General features: G+C 31.8%; 1 protein-coding gene across 1 annotated transcript; it reads right to left on the bottom strand.

The window, feature by feature from the left end:
* Positions 1 to 9,152: 9,152 nt before the first annotated feature.
* LOC134690868 (uncharacterized) lies at positions 9,153 to 12,944 on the bottom strand. The gene has a single exon (XM_063550995.1). The coding sequence runs from the start codon at positions 12,655 to 12,657 to the stop codon at positions 9,229 to 9,231; it is 3,429 nt and encodes a 1,142-aa protein (XP_063407065.1). The 5' UTR covers positions 12,658 to 12,944; the 3' UTR covers positions 9,153 to 9,228.
* Between the last annotated feature and the right edge of the window lie 4,864 nt (positions 12,945 to 17,808).

The raw sequence follows: 17,808 nt of genomic DNA on the forward strand, positions 1-17,808 counted from the left end.
GTTGCCTTTTGTTTTTGGAGCTCCACAAGAAAGATTTTTGAGTATGTATAATATATTTAAGACTCAAATCTAACCTATAGAATAATAACTGATGCCTGGGCTGGTATGAATAAAACTGCTTAAGATAAGATATCATATCGTAGAAGTAATTTATTGTTGGACATGTAGAAAAATCTGTTTGTTCATAAGAAATCTTATCATAACTGAAGTAGTTTTAAGCATGTCAACCCTTTACTTTAACAACAAATAATGAAATTCAGAATTAGATTTATAATATATTTTCGTTTTTGGAAAGTCTTTAAAATATTCACCTGGAAAAAATTATTGCAACACTTTCATTGAAAACATAGTAAAATTGACATGATTGTAGAATGTGTATAATTTGGGTTTTACCAAATACTTTGGTACATATCAAAAACTGACATATTTACATAATTATGTAAAACTGCGGTTAATGCTGTGATGCAATATTAGAAATATTTCAAGAAACTTTGAATTTTTAGTGTAAATAACAAAGGCCGATTAGTTCATAGCAGTTTTGTCATTAACCACAAAGCGCTAGTTGTTAAATTCATTATTTTAAAGTGGTCAGTGATAACAATTATTGTATGAACTTCGGTGGCCGAGTGGTCTAAGTGGTTACTACTGTAATCACTAACCAGTCAACGCTGAATTTGAGAGTTCGAACTCTGCTCTTGCGGCTGCACTCAACTCTAATATTAATTGACTAGGACTGTCAATTTTCCTATCGAAGTCGGAGGTTTTCTCCGGGCACTCCGGCTTTCTCCATAAAAAAAACCTGGCCGCCACGAAATAGTCTTAACGCAGTGTTTAAAAGTGGCGTTAAAACACTAAAATTCTAAAAATCAAATCTTGTATGAGTTAGTCAACGTCTTTGCGTACTTTTTTGTCCTTAAAATTTCATAAAAAGATATGCATACGACCTAAAGGGATGTCAGTTATCATGTATCAAATTGTTGTTGGTAAAATTCAAATATATCTACCAGATATACAACTTCCTTACTTATACCAAATCACAGACCCTTATGTATCATGTATTTCATTGCAGTTGGTAACATTCAAATACATCTACCAGAAAAACACCATCTCACTTAGACCAATTCACAGTCGCTTTTTTATCATGTATATCTCATTGCAGTTGGCAACGTTCATATACATCTACCAGAATTACATCTACCTCACTTAAACAAATTCACAGTCTCTTATTTATCATGTATATATCATAACAGTTGGTAACATTCAAATACATCTACCAGATGTACATCATCTCACTTAGACCAATTCACAGTCTCTAAATTATCAAATATATCTCTTGCAGTTGGCCACGTTCAAATACATCTACCAGAATTACATCTACCTCACTTAAACAAATTCACAGTCTCTTATTTATCAAATATATCTCATTGCAGTTGGCCACGTTCAAATACATCTACCAGAAATTCATTTACCTCACTTAAACCAAGTGACAGACTTAGTTAAAGGGTTCGCTCATTCTGGTATGGGACAAACAGCTTGTGTCACAGCTTGTGGAACAGCGGTGTCGTCAACAGGAATCGGGGCTCTATTGGCTCCTTTGTGCCCATCTGCATGTGAAGCGTGAGTATAAGTTATAAAAATACATTCATTACACAATACTTCAATTTCGAATGTAAATAAAGGCATCAGTAGAATACCGCTGTTCAAAATTCATAAATCAATAGAGAAAAATCAAATCCGGGGTACAAACTAAAAATGAGGGAAACGCATCAGATATAAGAGAACTACGACATAACAGTGACACGTCTTGTGGTTGGCTGTAATCATTTTTAGACTACTTATAGACTAAAGTCAAAACTGACGGTATTATGCTACACTCAAACAAACAAAGTGTAGTAACCAACCGAGTACCCGCTTACTTATATACATATAATGATTGATTGTAAGTTAATTATTTTGCTTGCAGTCTGTCCTAATTTTTCATAAACACTATCCACCAAAGTTCAAATAAATTGGATGTTAGCAATTACTAATAGTCAAAAGAGCAGCCTTCAACAATGAGAAAACAACCATACTGTATAGTGACTCTACACAGTATCACAGTGTGCAATTGTCCTAATACGAGAATTTAACTGGTAAATTAAATTCATATCGGGTGAGGCGAAGCCAAACCCGTTATAAATCCTATTGACCCAATACATTCCGTATTAGAACAATTGCACACTGTGTAACGAGTTTATCCTGATTTGTTATACACTACTCATTATATTTAAATCAAAACACGAGGACAATGTCCCTAAAATAAAATTTAGTTATTCCAAATTAGTATTATTTTAGTAGGTTTCCTATATGCATTGGAATTCGGATAAAAAAGCATATTCACATGAGAAAGTGTTATTCACCACGCTAAAGTCACGCGCTTTTACATGCAACGTTACGATAAAAATTTTCATGCAAAATTTGTTTTAATATATGTTTGTCATTTAATACATTATTCTCTCTGAATATTGAATAAAACAATTACTGTCATTTGTTTCGGTAAATATTGTGCATGTTTAATTGACTTTTTAAAAACTTATATTCACTTCGGCCGTCGGTCTCAGTGAATGCCATTTTTTCAAAGGTCAATAAAACTGCTTATAATGTCAATAGGTCAATAGTGTAAAGGAGATAAATTATTTCAATTGACATAATAAAAAATTTATATCAGCCTATCAATTTGCGAGAAATTACTCTAAATCAAGACAAAGATAGTCATTTAACAAAACAAAAAAGCCCAATAAACGAAATATCTTATTGATATACTATTTTATTAAGATATTTTCTTGTTTTTCAGAGTTCTCAAACAAGTGAAATAGACATTAGAAGATTGAATAGGAAACGTTTTATGAATAAAAGCTGAATTACATAATGTGTTGTGGTTTTTGAGAGACCAATTACCTTATAGTCAACGTGACGTTAATGTTTTAGTTGAATATTATATTATCAATAACGGTACCAATTTTATTGCATCAAATTAAACTGATTTTCATTTGACGGTAACTGTACCAATTTTATTGTACCAAATTAGGCTGATTGTCTTTTGACGGTAACTGTACCAATTTTATTGTACCAAATTAGGCTGATTGTCTTTTGACGGTAACTGTACCAATTTTATTGTACCAAATTAGGCTGATTGTCTTTTGACGGTAACGGTACCAATTTTATTGTACCAAATTAAACTGATTTTCATTTGACAGTAACGGTTCAAATTTTATTGTACCAAATTAGGATGATTGTCTTTTGACGGTAACGGTACCAATTTTATTGTACCAAATTAAGCTGATTGTCTTTTGACGGTAACGGTACCAATTTTATTGTACCAAATTAGGCTGATTGTCTTTTGACGGTAACGGTACCAATTTTATTGTACCAAATTAAGCTGATTGTCTTTTGACGGTAACGGTTCCAATTTTATTGTACCAAATTAGGCTGATTGTCTTTTGACGGTAACGGTACCAATTTTATTGTACCAAATTAAGCTGATTGTCTTTTGACGGTAACGGTTCAAATGTTATTGTACCAAATTAGGCTGATTGTCTTTTGACGGTAACGGTACCAATTTTATTGTACCAAATTAAGCTGATTGTCTTTTGACGCGATTCTTGATTCAATCTTAGGGGCCTCGGTGGCCGAGTGGCCTAAGTACATTGTAGTTACTAATGTAATCCCAAGCCAGTCAACACTGAGATTGTGAGTTGGAACCCTGCTCATGCGGGTGCACTCGGCTTTAACCTTACTTGACTAAGATTGTCAGTTTTCCTATTGAAGGTCGGTGTTTTTTCACCGGGCATTCCGGCTTCCTCCACCAATAAAAACTGTCCGCCACGAAATAGCCTACATGTAAGTGTGGTGCTTAAAAAATGGCATTAAAAAACCCAAAAAATCAAATCAAATCGACGCAATCTTGTTCAGCAATGTTGTATATACATGTACACCTACTTATTGCTGAATACTGTATGATGATGTCTTTAGCACATATCTTTACGATATCGTTGTCCTTGGTTTGCTCTGTCAAAGACATCTACCCAATATCGAATGTCATTGTGTTTGCGAACAATTCAATAAACAGTGATTGTTCACTCTCATGGAAGTCTTTGAAGTGGAAACAATCGAACCCTTGAATAAAGGTCAAACGTTGTAAGACAGCAATCCACCAACAAGAAGGGAATATGTAATTTATGTCAGTGAGTCATCAACTGGAAACCTACAAAATAAATATTTTTCATCATGTGATTTGTTTATAACATATGATGCTACTAATTAAAGGACATTTTAAAGGTGTTATTAGAAAAATGATGTCTTGTCGTGCTAGTCGTTAGTATAACAAAAGGAGATGCAGTATGGTTACTAAAGACAAATTTCAACAGAGATCAAATTAAGCATAATGATATTTAACTTATATAATAGTGCTTGAAAAAATTGTCATTGTCGTGATATATGGACTGCCCACAGGACAGTGGTATTGACTAAGAAAGTGATAATGACTGAGCAGTCCATGCATCACGATAATGACCATTTTTTCAAGAACTATTATGTTGATTTCATTGAGAAACCATGTTTTGGAAAATTCTCATAAATTCAAAACGCCTAAAGCGAACTCGATTAGTTGTACGATTTCTATAGAAAAGAGTGAAGACCAGTCGTAGTAATACTGCCATTTATTTTAGTGCAACTGTTCAGTATATAAATTCTTAATTAAGTTCTCTTTAATTTCACAATTAACGAAAAAATGTAATAAACAATTCAACAACTTAAATGTAATATTAAAAACAGGTACATGTTTAATAAAAGGTACATCTTTCTAAACAGAGAAACCACGCCCCATCGGTCATTAACAGAGAAACCACGCCCCAATAGTCATTATCAAACGGAAACAACGCCCCAACGGTCATTATCAGACGTAAACCACGCCTCACCGGTCAATATCATGTAAAAATTCATTAACGACCGGTTTTCTGGTCCGTATTGTTCTGTTAATGACCGATGGAATTTATTATTGAAGATTAATGAATGTCATGTGACCCCTTTTTATCCAATAAGAGAATCTTATTCTCAACCGATATGAAATAATTTATAATAGTTCTTGAAAAACTGGTCATTATTGTAATATATGGATTACCCACAGGGCAGTGGTATTGACTAAGATAGTGATAATGACTGAGCCGAAGGCGAGGTCATTATCGCTGTTGCAGTCAATACCACTGTCCTACGGGGAGTCCATGTATCACGATAATGACCAGATTTTCATGAACTATTATGTTTATTTCATTGAGAAACCATGTTTTGCAAAATTCGCATTATTTCAAAATGCCTGAGGCAGACTCGATAGTTGTATTTTTTCTATGGCAAAGGGAGAAGACCAGTCGTACATGTAGTAATACTGCCATTCATTTAAGTGCATTTGTTCAGTATATAAATACTAAATCAAGTTCTCTATAATTTTGTAATTAACAAAAACATATAGTAAACAATTCAGAAACTTAAATATAATATTGAAAACAGGAAAATGTTTTATCAAAGGGACATCTCTCTTCTTATCAGAAAACCACGCCCCACCGGTCATTAACAGAGATACCACGCCCTAACGGTCATTATCAGACGGAAACCACGCCCCACCGGTGATTATCATGTAAAAGTTTGTTAAAGACCGGTTTTCTGGTCCGTTTTCTCTGTAAATGACCGATTGAATTTATTACTAAAGAATAATGAACATCATGTGGTTCTTTTATCCAATTATAGAAGCTTATTCTTAACCGATATGAAATAAACAACCGTAGTTTACCATACGGCCATCATCGTTGAGCAAACCGCATATCGTATAGTCAGCAATACACGACGCGACACAATAATAATAATAATAATAATTATTTTCATTATAACTCAGGTAAAGGCAATATATGTACCGATTATCAGGTTATCTGCATGTTGATATCGTAAAATATCAGCTGCGAGACATACTATGAAGCTTTTTGTCGAGTGAGCGTAGCGAACGAGATCAAAAAGCCTTCATATTATGTCAAGCAGCTGATATTTTACAATATCAATATGCAGATAATCTGATAATCAATTTATCGGGCTATATTTGCGTGTTTAAGAAGTGTTTTCTTTGTTTCACTAGCACACAAAAGATGACTTGATAAGTTCGGGTCAAAGTTATTAACGTCGGTTCAAACATTATGACGTCGCTGATATGTCCGGGTCAAAGTTATTAAGGCCGGGTCAACGTATTTGACGTCACAAAGACATAATACGGAATAATATTAAGAGCTGAACAGAGTGATATAGAAAGTGGGACGACCGATAAATACAAATACATAATACAACATTTAAATATACAAATGGTTGTTTTAGTTTTGGTAATACAATGAATCATTTTCAATCAATTTTAACGCAATAATAGTATTTACAGCATAACTTATTCGTATTAAAGTAATCTGATAAAATATAAAATCTGAATTTGACGTAGACCTGAGTTTACTCATTAGGTATGGTTTTACTTTATAGTAGATTCTATTTTTGAATTCACATAATTACTTTTAGTATGGCAAACATGACAAGGTCTGTTGTGTGTATTACTAAAGATGATTCGGACCATGTCAGCGAATTCTTTAATACTCGTTCTCTGGCACACATAGTCACCGATCTTTCAAAAAATTGGCTGATATGTAGATCCTATTAGACTAGTCAGAAATCTAATGCCAACCGAAATTTGTGTTCAAATCTATGCTTCCGCCATCGTTAGCGGCGGCGAAGATGTAATATAGCGTTATTCAACTGTGATGTTATATGTTACTCTCTCCCCCAGATCTGTCATAGATTTAGAGATAACAAAAATCTGCCATAGATTTGAGTTTTTTGCCGTTTGTAACGTCACATTTATCATAGATTAGAAATCTGCCATTGATTTGGAATCCGCCATATATTTGAGTTATACATATATATTGGTTGGTTACCGTGGTAACCGCACATAAAATTAGGATTTTCGGGGAAAAAAAATATATTTGGTTTAGTGTTGTGAAATTATGCGACTACATCTATTAAAAAGAAAAACAAAAACAATTAATTTCAGTCTGGTTTAGTCAAAAATCTAAAAAAACGTTATGGATAATCTACCTAGAAATATGCGAATTAATTTCTAAAAAATGATAATTGTGCAATATTCCTCACAATTAATACGAAAATCTCTCTTAGTTGGGTACACTAATGACTGTACCAAAACGAAAACGCTAACAACTTTTTTATTCCTCAAAGGATTTATGTTTATTAATTGTTATAAATTTAATTAGACCATTCAATATACAAATATAAGAAAAATTTGAAAACTTTTTAAAATCTTCATAATAATAAACGTGCTCTGACCAACGCTGACAATGACAGGACCAACTGAAAATGCTAATATTTGTTTTATTTCTTAAAGGATTTATTTTTAACATTGAAATTTGATTAAACTTTTAATGGTATTGAATAATATATTGTATTAAACTGTGTTGTAAATTTTGTTGTATATTACCGGTTATAATTTGACACGTTTGATCACATAAACATAAAGAAACTCACAAAGTGTGATTGAAGTACGCAATAAATAAATACGTGGGTTTACTCCGGGTTTGTCACCTTTTAATCCTTCCAAACAAAACAGAAAAAAGGTATTGTATAGTCTGTTCCATCTTAGGTATAGTTACTTAGTGTTTTCTCCATAGATATCAAAGGTACCAGGATTATAACTTATTACGACAGACGCGCGTTTCGTCTATATGTTAAGAATTCTGTATTTATTTGTATAGAAAAATAAAAGATGAATCAAATAATTTGTCTCTGTAATTGAATCACAATTCAATTAATTCATTTAAAGTACAAGTACAATGATAAAACAATATGAATAGATATAAAAGTGTCTTTAAAATTCATTAACTTCTAAATGATTTTCATGATATAAATACACCAATACAAGTACTTTATTGCAAAGATAATTCATATAATATATGAATTAATTTAATTTTTATAAATGCATTGCGTAAGACAATAAATGAAGCACTATGGTAAAATATTAGTATATGTAAAAAAAAAAGAATCGTATAAGTTCAGCGGAACCAAGCTGTGTCTCGCCTTCTTTGTTATTCATTTAATCCTTAAAAATCATTTAAAGTTAATAATTTTCAATAAATGAATCTTCAATGAGACATAATAGGGAAATTTCAAAGTGAAATAAATTTACCAAAAGAAAACAAGGACGTTTGAAAAGGAGGAAAACAGAAAGAGAAGGGACCATAACTGTTTTCGTTTTTTACTTTGCAATGCCTACATCAAGGAATATACAATTCCTTGCCTACATATAGGTCTTAAATAAAATGAAATAAAGTGCAAAAAGTCTAAGGATGCTACCATTTGATTTTAAGGGGGAGAGGGCTAGGATTTATAAAACTTTGTCCTGCATTTTTTTTTATATAGTTGAACTCGTCATTATATTGTCCTGCATTTTTTTTTTTCATTCTTTACGAACCTGTAATTTTCATTAGTTTACTGAAATTTTTTCATAAATTGTCATCCTGTTATGCTTATTTACTGATTCTGCCTTTGTTTGTTCCAAAGTCTGTCTTGCCTTTTTCAAATTTCATCCATGCCCCTCTCCTCAAATGAGGGTGGATAAGACCTTTATCGGGACTCCGGGATCAAGTGATTCTAATGTCAAGATTAAGGGATTCGAGATCGAAATTTTATTTTCGAATATCGGGATGTCGGGATTTAAAATTTATCTAAATTCGGGACCTCGGGATTTCGTGTTTTTAAGCCGGGATTTCGGGATCAGGACCCCTCCTATCCTTCTCTCAAATGGTAGCTCCCTCCGACAATAACATTTTAACCAAATAAATAAGAATCCCTGGACAATTACACAATGATTATGTTCGTAGATCTTCTTATCAATTTTTTGTTGTTGAACGAAACTAGTATTTAAAAAAAAAAATACACTATGGCCTTAGTAATACATGTAGTAATGAAAAAAAAGATTACGAATAATTCATGATTTTATAATTGCTGTCATATTATTTAAAGTGCCATTAAATATTTTTTTTTTTTTTTTTTTTTTTTTTATCTTTATTCTCATAAAGCCAATGCATAACATCAGTACAGAGATAACAACAATAACTATTTACAATATATACAAAACAAGGAGAGAGGTTACAGAAGTCTCTAGCCAGGAGGACAAACACAAGTATTAATATGTTTTATAAATAAACAAAGTTTCTTCAGGACTGGTTTTCTTGTACTCGACATAAGTTCCAAAAATTTAAATGTATTATGTCGTTGCACAAAATAGGAGGATAAATACTCTGTACGTTTTTGATCGAAAAAATTACATTCCAATAGATAGTGATATTCGTCACCAATTTGTCGATTTTCACATAGATGACAAACACGGTTTTCTCTCAGTACTTTTTGCCACCTTCCTGTTTCAATCGGCAATTTGTTATTGGTGGTTCGAAATCGACAAAGAACAACGGCATCTTTAAAGTTCAAAATGTTAAAATATTCCTCAAATTCCCAGTTTTTCTTAAAATTTTTATAGTTAATAGCTTTTGGCGAAATTTGAATTAGCGAATTCCAATTCTGAAGAAACTGGTCTAACAGTCTTTGCTTTATTACAGTTTTTAACCAATCTTTATCTATAAAATTTTGTGTTTCCCATATAAATGAAAAACCACAATCTTGAAATATTTTTTTGACAAAAAGAATCAATTTAGTCTGCATGTTAAAATGAACATTCATATGGCGAGAAAGTTGATACAATATACAGGAAAACTTTGCTTGTTTGCCGGATATCAAATTTGCCCAAAATAATACTGCTCGAATTTTTATATCTATGTCAACCGGATGGCGACCTAGTTCCCCGTAAACCATATAGTTTGGTGTTGAGGATTTTAGATTTAAAAGTAATTTACAGAATTTCAAATGTATCTTTTCTAATACCTCATTATTACTAAAACCCCATACTTCAGACCCATACAACAATATGGGCTTGACAATTTTGTCAAAAAGATCTAGCTGACATTTAATGGAGAGCTGATACATCCTTCCCATTTTCAGGACTTCGTACATGGCTTTTAAGGCCTTATCTGATAAATGTTTTTTTGTCATATTAAAGTTCCCCGTTCTAGTAAAAATAATTCCCAAATAGTTACACTGCTTTACGATCTCAATGTTAGTGTTATTGTAAGAAAATTTGAGATTTTGGGGCAAACGTCCAAAACCAAACACTAAAGCTTTGGTTTTGTCAACGTTTACTTTCAATTTCCAAACCTTACAATATTCATGAAAGGCATTGAGTTGAGTCTGCAGGTCCTGTGCTGTTTCGGCCAGCAATACCGTGTCATCTGCGTACAAAATAATAAAAAACTTTAAGTATATTTCCAATTCTCTCTCCAAATCTTCTGAAATAGTTTGAAGTCCTGTGATATTTTTACTGACTAAGAAATTTTCTAAGTCATTCAAAAATAATGAAAATAGGAAAGGTGATAAGTTTTCCCCTTGTCGTACACCATTATCACAAGCAAAGTATTCCGAATAACAATAATTATATGATATACGAGATTTAATATCACTGTACATATTCAATATTACATTATACATCTTACCATTTATATTATTCAATAGCATTTTATAAAACAAACCATCTCGCCATACAGTATCAAATGCCTTCTCAAAATCTACAAAGGCACAATATAACTTCTTCTTCTTGCATTTCAACAATTCAAAAAAAGAATATAAGGTAAATATATTATCTGTAGTAGAATACTTTTGGCGAAAACCACTCTGGTTTTCTTGTATGATAATAAATTCATCTGAAAAATCATTTAATCTTTTATTTAGTATTCCAGTAAATAATTTTCCCAAGCAACTAACAATAGTGATTGGTCTATAGTTCTTTGGATCTTTAGAGTCACCTTTATTTTTATATACTGGTTTAATAGTACCAATAAGCCAACTTTGTGGAATTAAGCCTTTATCGAATATAATATTAAAGAGTTTCTCATAAATACAAATAAACTGGGTAGATGTGGATTTTATGTATTCATTTATAATTTCGTCTTCTCCACAAGCTTTTTCATTCTTCAGTTTCTTAATGCACCGAAGAATTTCATCTTGTGAGAAAGGCGAATTTATATTCTCATTTAGCTGCTCACTTTGCATGGGATCAATGTCGGGAAAACGCACAGTTTGATCATCTTCCGGTGCAGCGTTTAACTTTTTGAAAAAATCGTGTAATTTTCCTATATCAATATCCGGTTGCTTTTTCTTCTTTCCTTTATTTAAAATTTTCCAAAATTCTTTCGGATTGTTGCCACGCAAATTTTGAATTTTGTTTGAAAGATCATTTCTAAAATTTCTTTTTTTGTTATCGAGAACCTTTTTATAAATTTTTTCGGCATTTAACATGTCTAAATGGTTTTGGCAACTATTTTTAGACTTAAATCGTCTCTTTAATTTTCGGTAATTTTGGCGCGCAAATTTACATTCCACATCAAACCATGGTTTATTTTTATTTCCACTTTTACCTTTGTTTTTATTCCGTTTTACGGAAGAGATACCAAAAGTAGCTTGCCCACACCTGACAAAAATGTTACATAAATCACCTATAAATGTATTAATTACATTTTTATTAACATCATTCAAATCAGTATTACAAAGTTTGTATTCTAATTCCAAAACTTTTTCAACGTCAATATTATTTTGAAAATCTTTTATCTTTTCAGAATCCCATCTATTTGTTTTCTCAACAGTATTATAATGACTATTACAATCAACATTTTCTGCATGGTCATTTACCACATTTTTATTACAATTAAAAGTGACAGAAATAGGATTATGAACATCTGACAATAATTTACTTGAATCTAAAACTTCAAAGTCCTTAAATGATTTTAGAAGTCCAGGACTGCTGATACAATAATCAACTACACTGGCATTACGACAAGTAAATCGCCCTAAATTTTGATCCCTTCCCATTCTCCCATTTAGTATGAAAACGCCGTTACCTTTACAAAAATTCAACAGCATATTTCCATATCTATTTTTTCCTTTATCCATATTTACACGTTTAATAGGAAAAGACAGATCTTTGAGAGCATTAACGGGATTTTCGATAAAATCAGATAAATTATTTTCACCATGTTCATTTTCATCTATAATTATAAAATCATCATCACAACCTGTTCTGGCATTAAAGTCGCCTAAGAGGCATATATAATTTGAATAATTTGAAAAGCATAAGTATTCTTGTTCAATCTGATTAATCGCTTCATCTGATGAATACTTAGTATATTCCGGAGGAATGTAAACAACGCCAAAAACAACGGGTTTGTCTAAATTAAAAACTTTCCCGTTTACTTGAAACCACAGAACGTATTTACAATCTGTTTCTTTAATTTCTATCATGTTCTTTAACTTTTCCGTATAACCAACTATAATACCTCCTGATCGTCTGCAATTCACCGTTTTTCTGTTTTTCATTTCAAAGTGAAAACCAGGAAAATTTATGACATCAATATCGTCCGTTTTCGTCTCAACAAAACATACGATATCGTGCTTTTTAATTATATTTTCAAATTCTGGATATTGCATTCTGGACTTTATGCCACAACAGTTTAAACATAAAATATTAACATCATTAATGACATGATTACTGTTAAAGGTACTATTTACATTCGGTGAACGACCACAAGTGTCATAGGAATATGAACTATTTAAATCTCTGTCGTATAAATCATCATTGAAAAAATCTGAATAGAAATTAGCAATGATTTCTGAAAATAAATTGTATATTTCAACTGCAGTAAAATGGTCTGTTACATTTAAATCATTACACAATTCAAAGTACGACCTTTTGTCTATGTCACATGATCGACTACTTTCACACTGATCAACATTTTCATTACTAGGTTTAATCTGTGTGTTTTGATCTTTAACATGTACAAGTATATTGTCATTATCAAGTATATTATAATTAGCAATACAGTTTACATTTTCAGATAGACAACTATTGGTATTTTTATTTATTACGTACACTGTCATAAAATTCAGTAGTATATTGTACTCCATGGCTATTGAATGATTTATATTTATGTGAAAAGTTCGAAGATACCCAGAGGGATACTCAACCACCAGTGCATCATTAACATGTCACGGAACAAGGCAAAAAGAAGAAAAAAACATCTCATTCAGTCCAAAAAACACTACATCTGAATAAAAAAAAACTATATCTTTCTAGTATCTTTTTCCAACCTTTATCTTGACATGTGTAGACAATTAACGGGTGTCTTCTATTCATTCCGCAATTTTAAGGAAAGTAAAGTCTATATTTAGAATCATGATAGTTGAAACTGAAACTACACATCTATAATACTAAAATTACGAGGTCCAATTTGTCAGCCGTCATCACGTAAAAACGACGAATCAAAGAATTCAACTGTATATATAACTAATATAGTACAAAGGTATAGATTAAAAATTACACTACTCTAGGCCCTTTTGTTTTCCACGTAATTAATATTGCCAATAATTAAGAAGTTCCGGGTCGAGTCCGATACCGATACCAATAGTATAATCACCTGTTACCGATTACCTTATCTGTACGTTCCGCATCTGACAGGCGCACCACCAAACGGTGTATTCAGGATTAATATGCTTTATACACGGGTCATAATCACAGGGTTGACACTACTAAATTGTCAAATTGTTACCATTGAGGTATTTTAATCAGTTAGAATACTAAAATAAGGCTTACGGATAGAAATATACTTTTATTCAGTCACGGACCCACGATATCACGGGTGTGTTCTAGTGTATGATATCAATAGAACATGTTATTTTCGCTTTATCAAATTTCAATTTCGAAGGGATAGCAAAATTTGTTATTTTCTTTTGTTGTTACATTGTCATGTTTGTGTATCTTTCCGATTTTTTGTTATCAAATGCAATTTTGAAATAAATATAAAAAAGAAAGTGTGGTGTTATTGCAAGTGACTAGTGAAAATGTTCATTTTCAAGTCTCAATTCAAGATTATTACCGAATAGAGTAATCATTCTCTATCATAATAAGGGGCCCAAAAATAATGTGAAACTTGTAACTGCCGTGCTTTTAACTAAAAAACAGCTGTATCTAATTGTCATATTTATAAACCTCTGCGGAAATACTAAAAAAGGTCTATGTTTAACGAACTTGATTTAACAGTATAAGGATTTTGCACAGTCAGCTCTATTTCATCTCTCATAAGCCGTAATTCTTTGAACCAATGGTTTTGACGTTATGTTTTGAATCGTATATTTTTAAATCTGGCCAAACGACCAGAAAATTGAAATCTCGATCATCTAAAGCATCTGCCAACTTTAAAGCTTTTGCCTATATATCATATGTATTTTTGGTGTGTCATGCTTTTAATTTCAACAGCTCGTATCTCAAATCAAAAATCAATAACATCCTTTTGTTCCCACTGCAACTGATTGTCGGTTTGGGGGGGGGGGATATTTTTACCCCTGTCCCTCTGTCCCTTAATTGGTATATAGTTATTTGGCATAACTCCTCCTTTTGTATGATTCCAAGAAAGTTTTCACCTCGCTGTCTGTTGAGTATTTAAGTACGTACACTGTGCTTCAATAGAAACGATTCCCTTTTAAAACAATTGTATGTGACTACATGTCCATTATGTATTCCGTGTGCATTGAATGGCTTTAAATGTCATAAAATGTGTCTATATTGTTGTATGGCCGATTTAAGCTTTTGTTATATGATTTTTTAAAATACATATGAATTCATAACTAAATGAAAGTCATGACCTGTACAAGTGTTTCTTACCAAAAAAACCACAATTATCGTCCTTGAGGTCAAAGTGCAAGGTCATATGAAGGTCAACATTTTAAGAAGGCACACCACCTCATGGTGATACATCCACATGCTAAAGATGTAAGGCCTAGGTCAAAAGGCAAAGAAGTTATGGCCTACATGGTTGTGTTTTTCACGGAAAAACACCCATAAAGTTGACCTTGAGGTCACATTTGAAGGTCACACAAAGGTCATCATGATGCGAGACACTAATCCTGTGATGATACATCCACATGCCAAATAGCTAAAGCCTAGTTCAAAAGACAAACAAAATTATGGCCATTATGTACTTTTTGAATAGATTTTGCTCTTATTTAATGAACCAATTTGAGGGTGGGGCCTAATTTAAACTTAAATTCCAAAAATTTTAACGGTTAAATTTTAAAAAAATTTTGCAAGAACAACCGACTAGTATAGCACTCCAAATGCTTAGTTTTATTAAAAAATTAAACGACAAATTTTTTTTCAAAAAAAAAATTCTTCTCCAAATACAAGAAGCACAGCATTCTTTTCGGGGCTGATTCTGATACCCCCTATTAAAGTTCTGGCAATTTTTTTTAAATCTTTTAAACCTATGGTTCAAATCTTTTAAAATTTTTACAAGATGTTAAGGTTGGCCTAGTTTATCAATGAAAAAAATTTAAGAAAAATTAAACGAAAGGAATTTTTTGGGGTATAGTGTTGGGTTCCCCCTTAATAGGTGATTATAATATCTTCCTAGCTACGAAATGTATAAAAGCTATAGTATGATTTGTTTTTGTTCAATCAATAATGAAAGTAAAATAGTGAAATGATAATTCGCTTTTGGCAGGCAAAATGGTCCAATGGTCTAAATTATATTGAATGAATGAATGAATGAATTCTTTATTTGCAAAGCAGTAGTTACATGCTATAGCAACACAAACATATTTACATTGTGACACACATTAAACAACAGAGAACAATTTCATAAGATAGTACAATAGAAAAATGATCAACTAATTAAATGTGATCTAATCTGCCAGAAAGATTTCAAATGATTACATAATTTTCCAACTAAAGATCTAGATTTGGTTTGATACAAATACATAAGTTTTGTCACATTTGGCCATGAACAGTAATAATTTGGTAAAAACTGCAGTCGTACATGTCTATACACAGGACACACTAAAGTAAAATGGTACTCATCTTCAACGCTTTTCATATTAAAGCAAGTACATAATCTGTTTTCTCTTAGTATATTTGTATAACGGCCTATCTCAACATTTAACTTCATAGTACCACTACGTAGCTTTGTGAAAAAATGTGAATTATAGTTATAATCTACGTAATCTTCAAAACAAAAATCTAATTTCAAAATTCTGTACATAGTAAGTTTCTCACAATCCTGCATAGATGCAGACCAGCTTTGAATATATTGATCTTTTAATCTAGTTTTTTTTTACATCTAATGATATATTCATACCAGACTGCTGGTACCATACAAAGTTTAAACCAATACTAAACAATAGGTCACGAACATTAGAAACCCAATTAGTTTTACCAGTATTTGCATCTCTGAGTAACAATATATAGATATCATACACAATAAGTGGTTTATGAGTTACAATTTTTAACCAGTATTTTAAAACTTTTTGTTTTCTTATTACATTCATTGGCAAACGCCCTAGTTCGCCATATAAAAATACATTTGGCGTACTTTTACCCAGTTTCAAAATAGATAGACAAAAACGATAATGAATAATTTCAACATCATTTCCACGATGGAAACCCCAAATTTCCGAAGCATAATTTATCACAGACGCAACCATACTATCGAACAAATCACATTTCTTTTTCTTCGTCAAGTATAAACCATTTGTAGAATTATTCAGAGCTGCCAAAGATCGTGAACCTTGTAAGGCTAATCGCTTCTGTGTTTTAATTTTTTTTTCCATTACAGTGTATCAGCATACCAAGATATATATACGAATCGACAATTTCTAGTTCTTCGTTGTTGTAGAAATTTTTTGCAGTTACGGGTTGCCAGCCATTTTTTAATACAACAACTTTCGTTTTGTTAATATTTACTTCTGTATTCCTTTTATTACAATAAATAAGTAGTTTATCAAGTAGTTCCTGTAGAATTTCAGGAGATTTCCCAAATAATATAGTATCGTCTGCAAATAGTATTAAGTATATCAGAACTTCATTAATGTTAACTGTGTCAGCTGAAGGACTAATGTTCAAGTCTTCAATCAAGTCATTTATAAAAAATAAAAACAGTAAAGGTGATAAGGGCTCCCCTTGTTTTACACCAAGAAAATTTTCGAATGAGTCGGACAGTAAATCGGCAGTTTTGACTCGCATTTTTACAGAAGAATACACTGATCTAACCATAGTTACAAATTTTGAACTAACACCACTCCGTAATAGTTTATAAATGAGAATCCTCCTGCTAATTTTGTCGAACGCTTTACGGAAATCCACAAACGAACAATAAAGTTTTTGTTTATTTTGAAGTGTATGCGAAATTATTCCAAATAAAATAAATATAGCGTCTACAGTTGACTTACCGGGTCTAAATTCAAATTGGTTATCGATTAATATGTCTTCTTCTTCGGACCAACTATGTAAACGATTTGTCAAAATAGTAGTATAAAGTTTCGATAAAACACTGATCAATACAATCGGACGATAATTATTAGGATCGGATAGATCACCACTCTTTGGGACAACAACTTCTAGACATTCTGACCATGAATCTGGGTATATTCCCGAACTATAAATGTAATTAAACAGAGTCTTTAATATTGGCGCAAATACGTCAGGACATGCAGAAAACATTTCACTTATTAGTCCATTGTTACCTGAACTTTTACCGGACTTCATTTTTTATTGATGCTACTACTTCGTCTTCAGTTATATCAGAGTCT

This window comes from Mytilus trossulus, chromosome 11, assembly GCF_036588685.1.
Source record: "Mytilus trossulus isolate FHL-02 chromosome 11, PNRI_Mtr1.1.1.hap1, whole genome shotgun sequence".
Lineage (NCBI taxonomy): Eukaryota > Metazoa > Mollusca > Bivalvia > Mytilida > Mytilidae > Mytilus > Mytilus trossulus.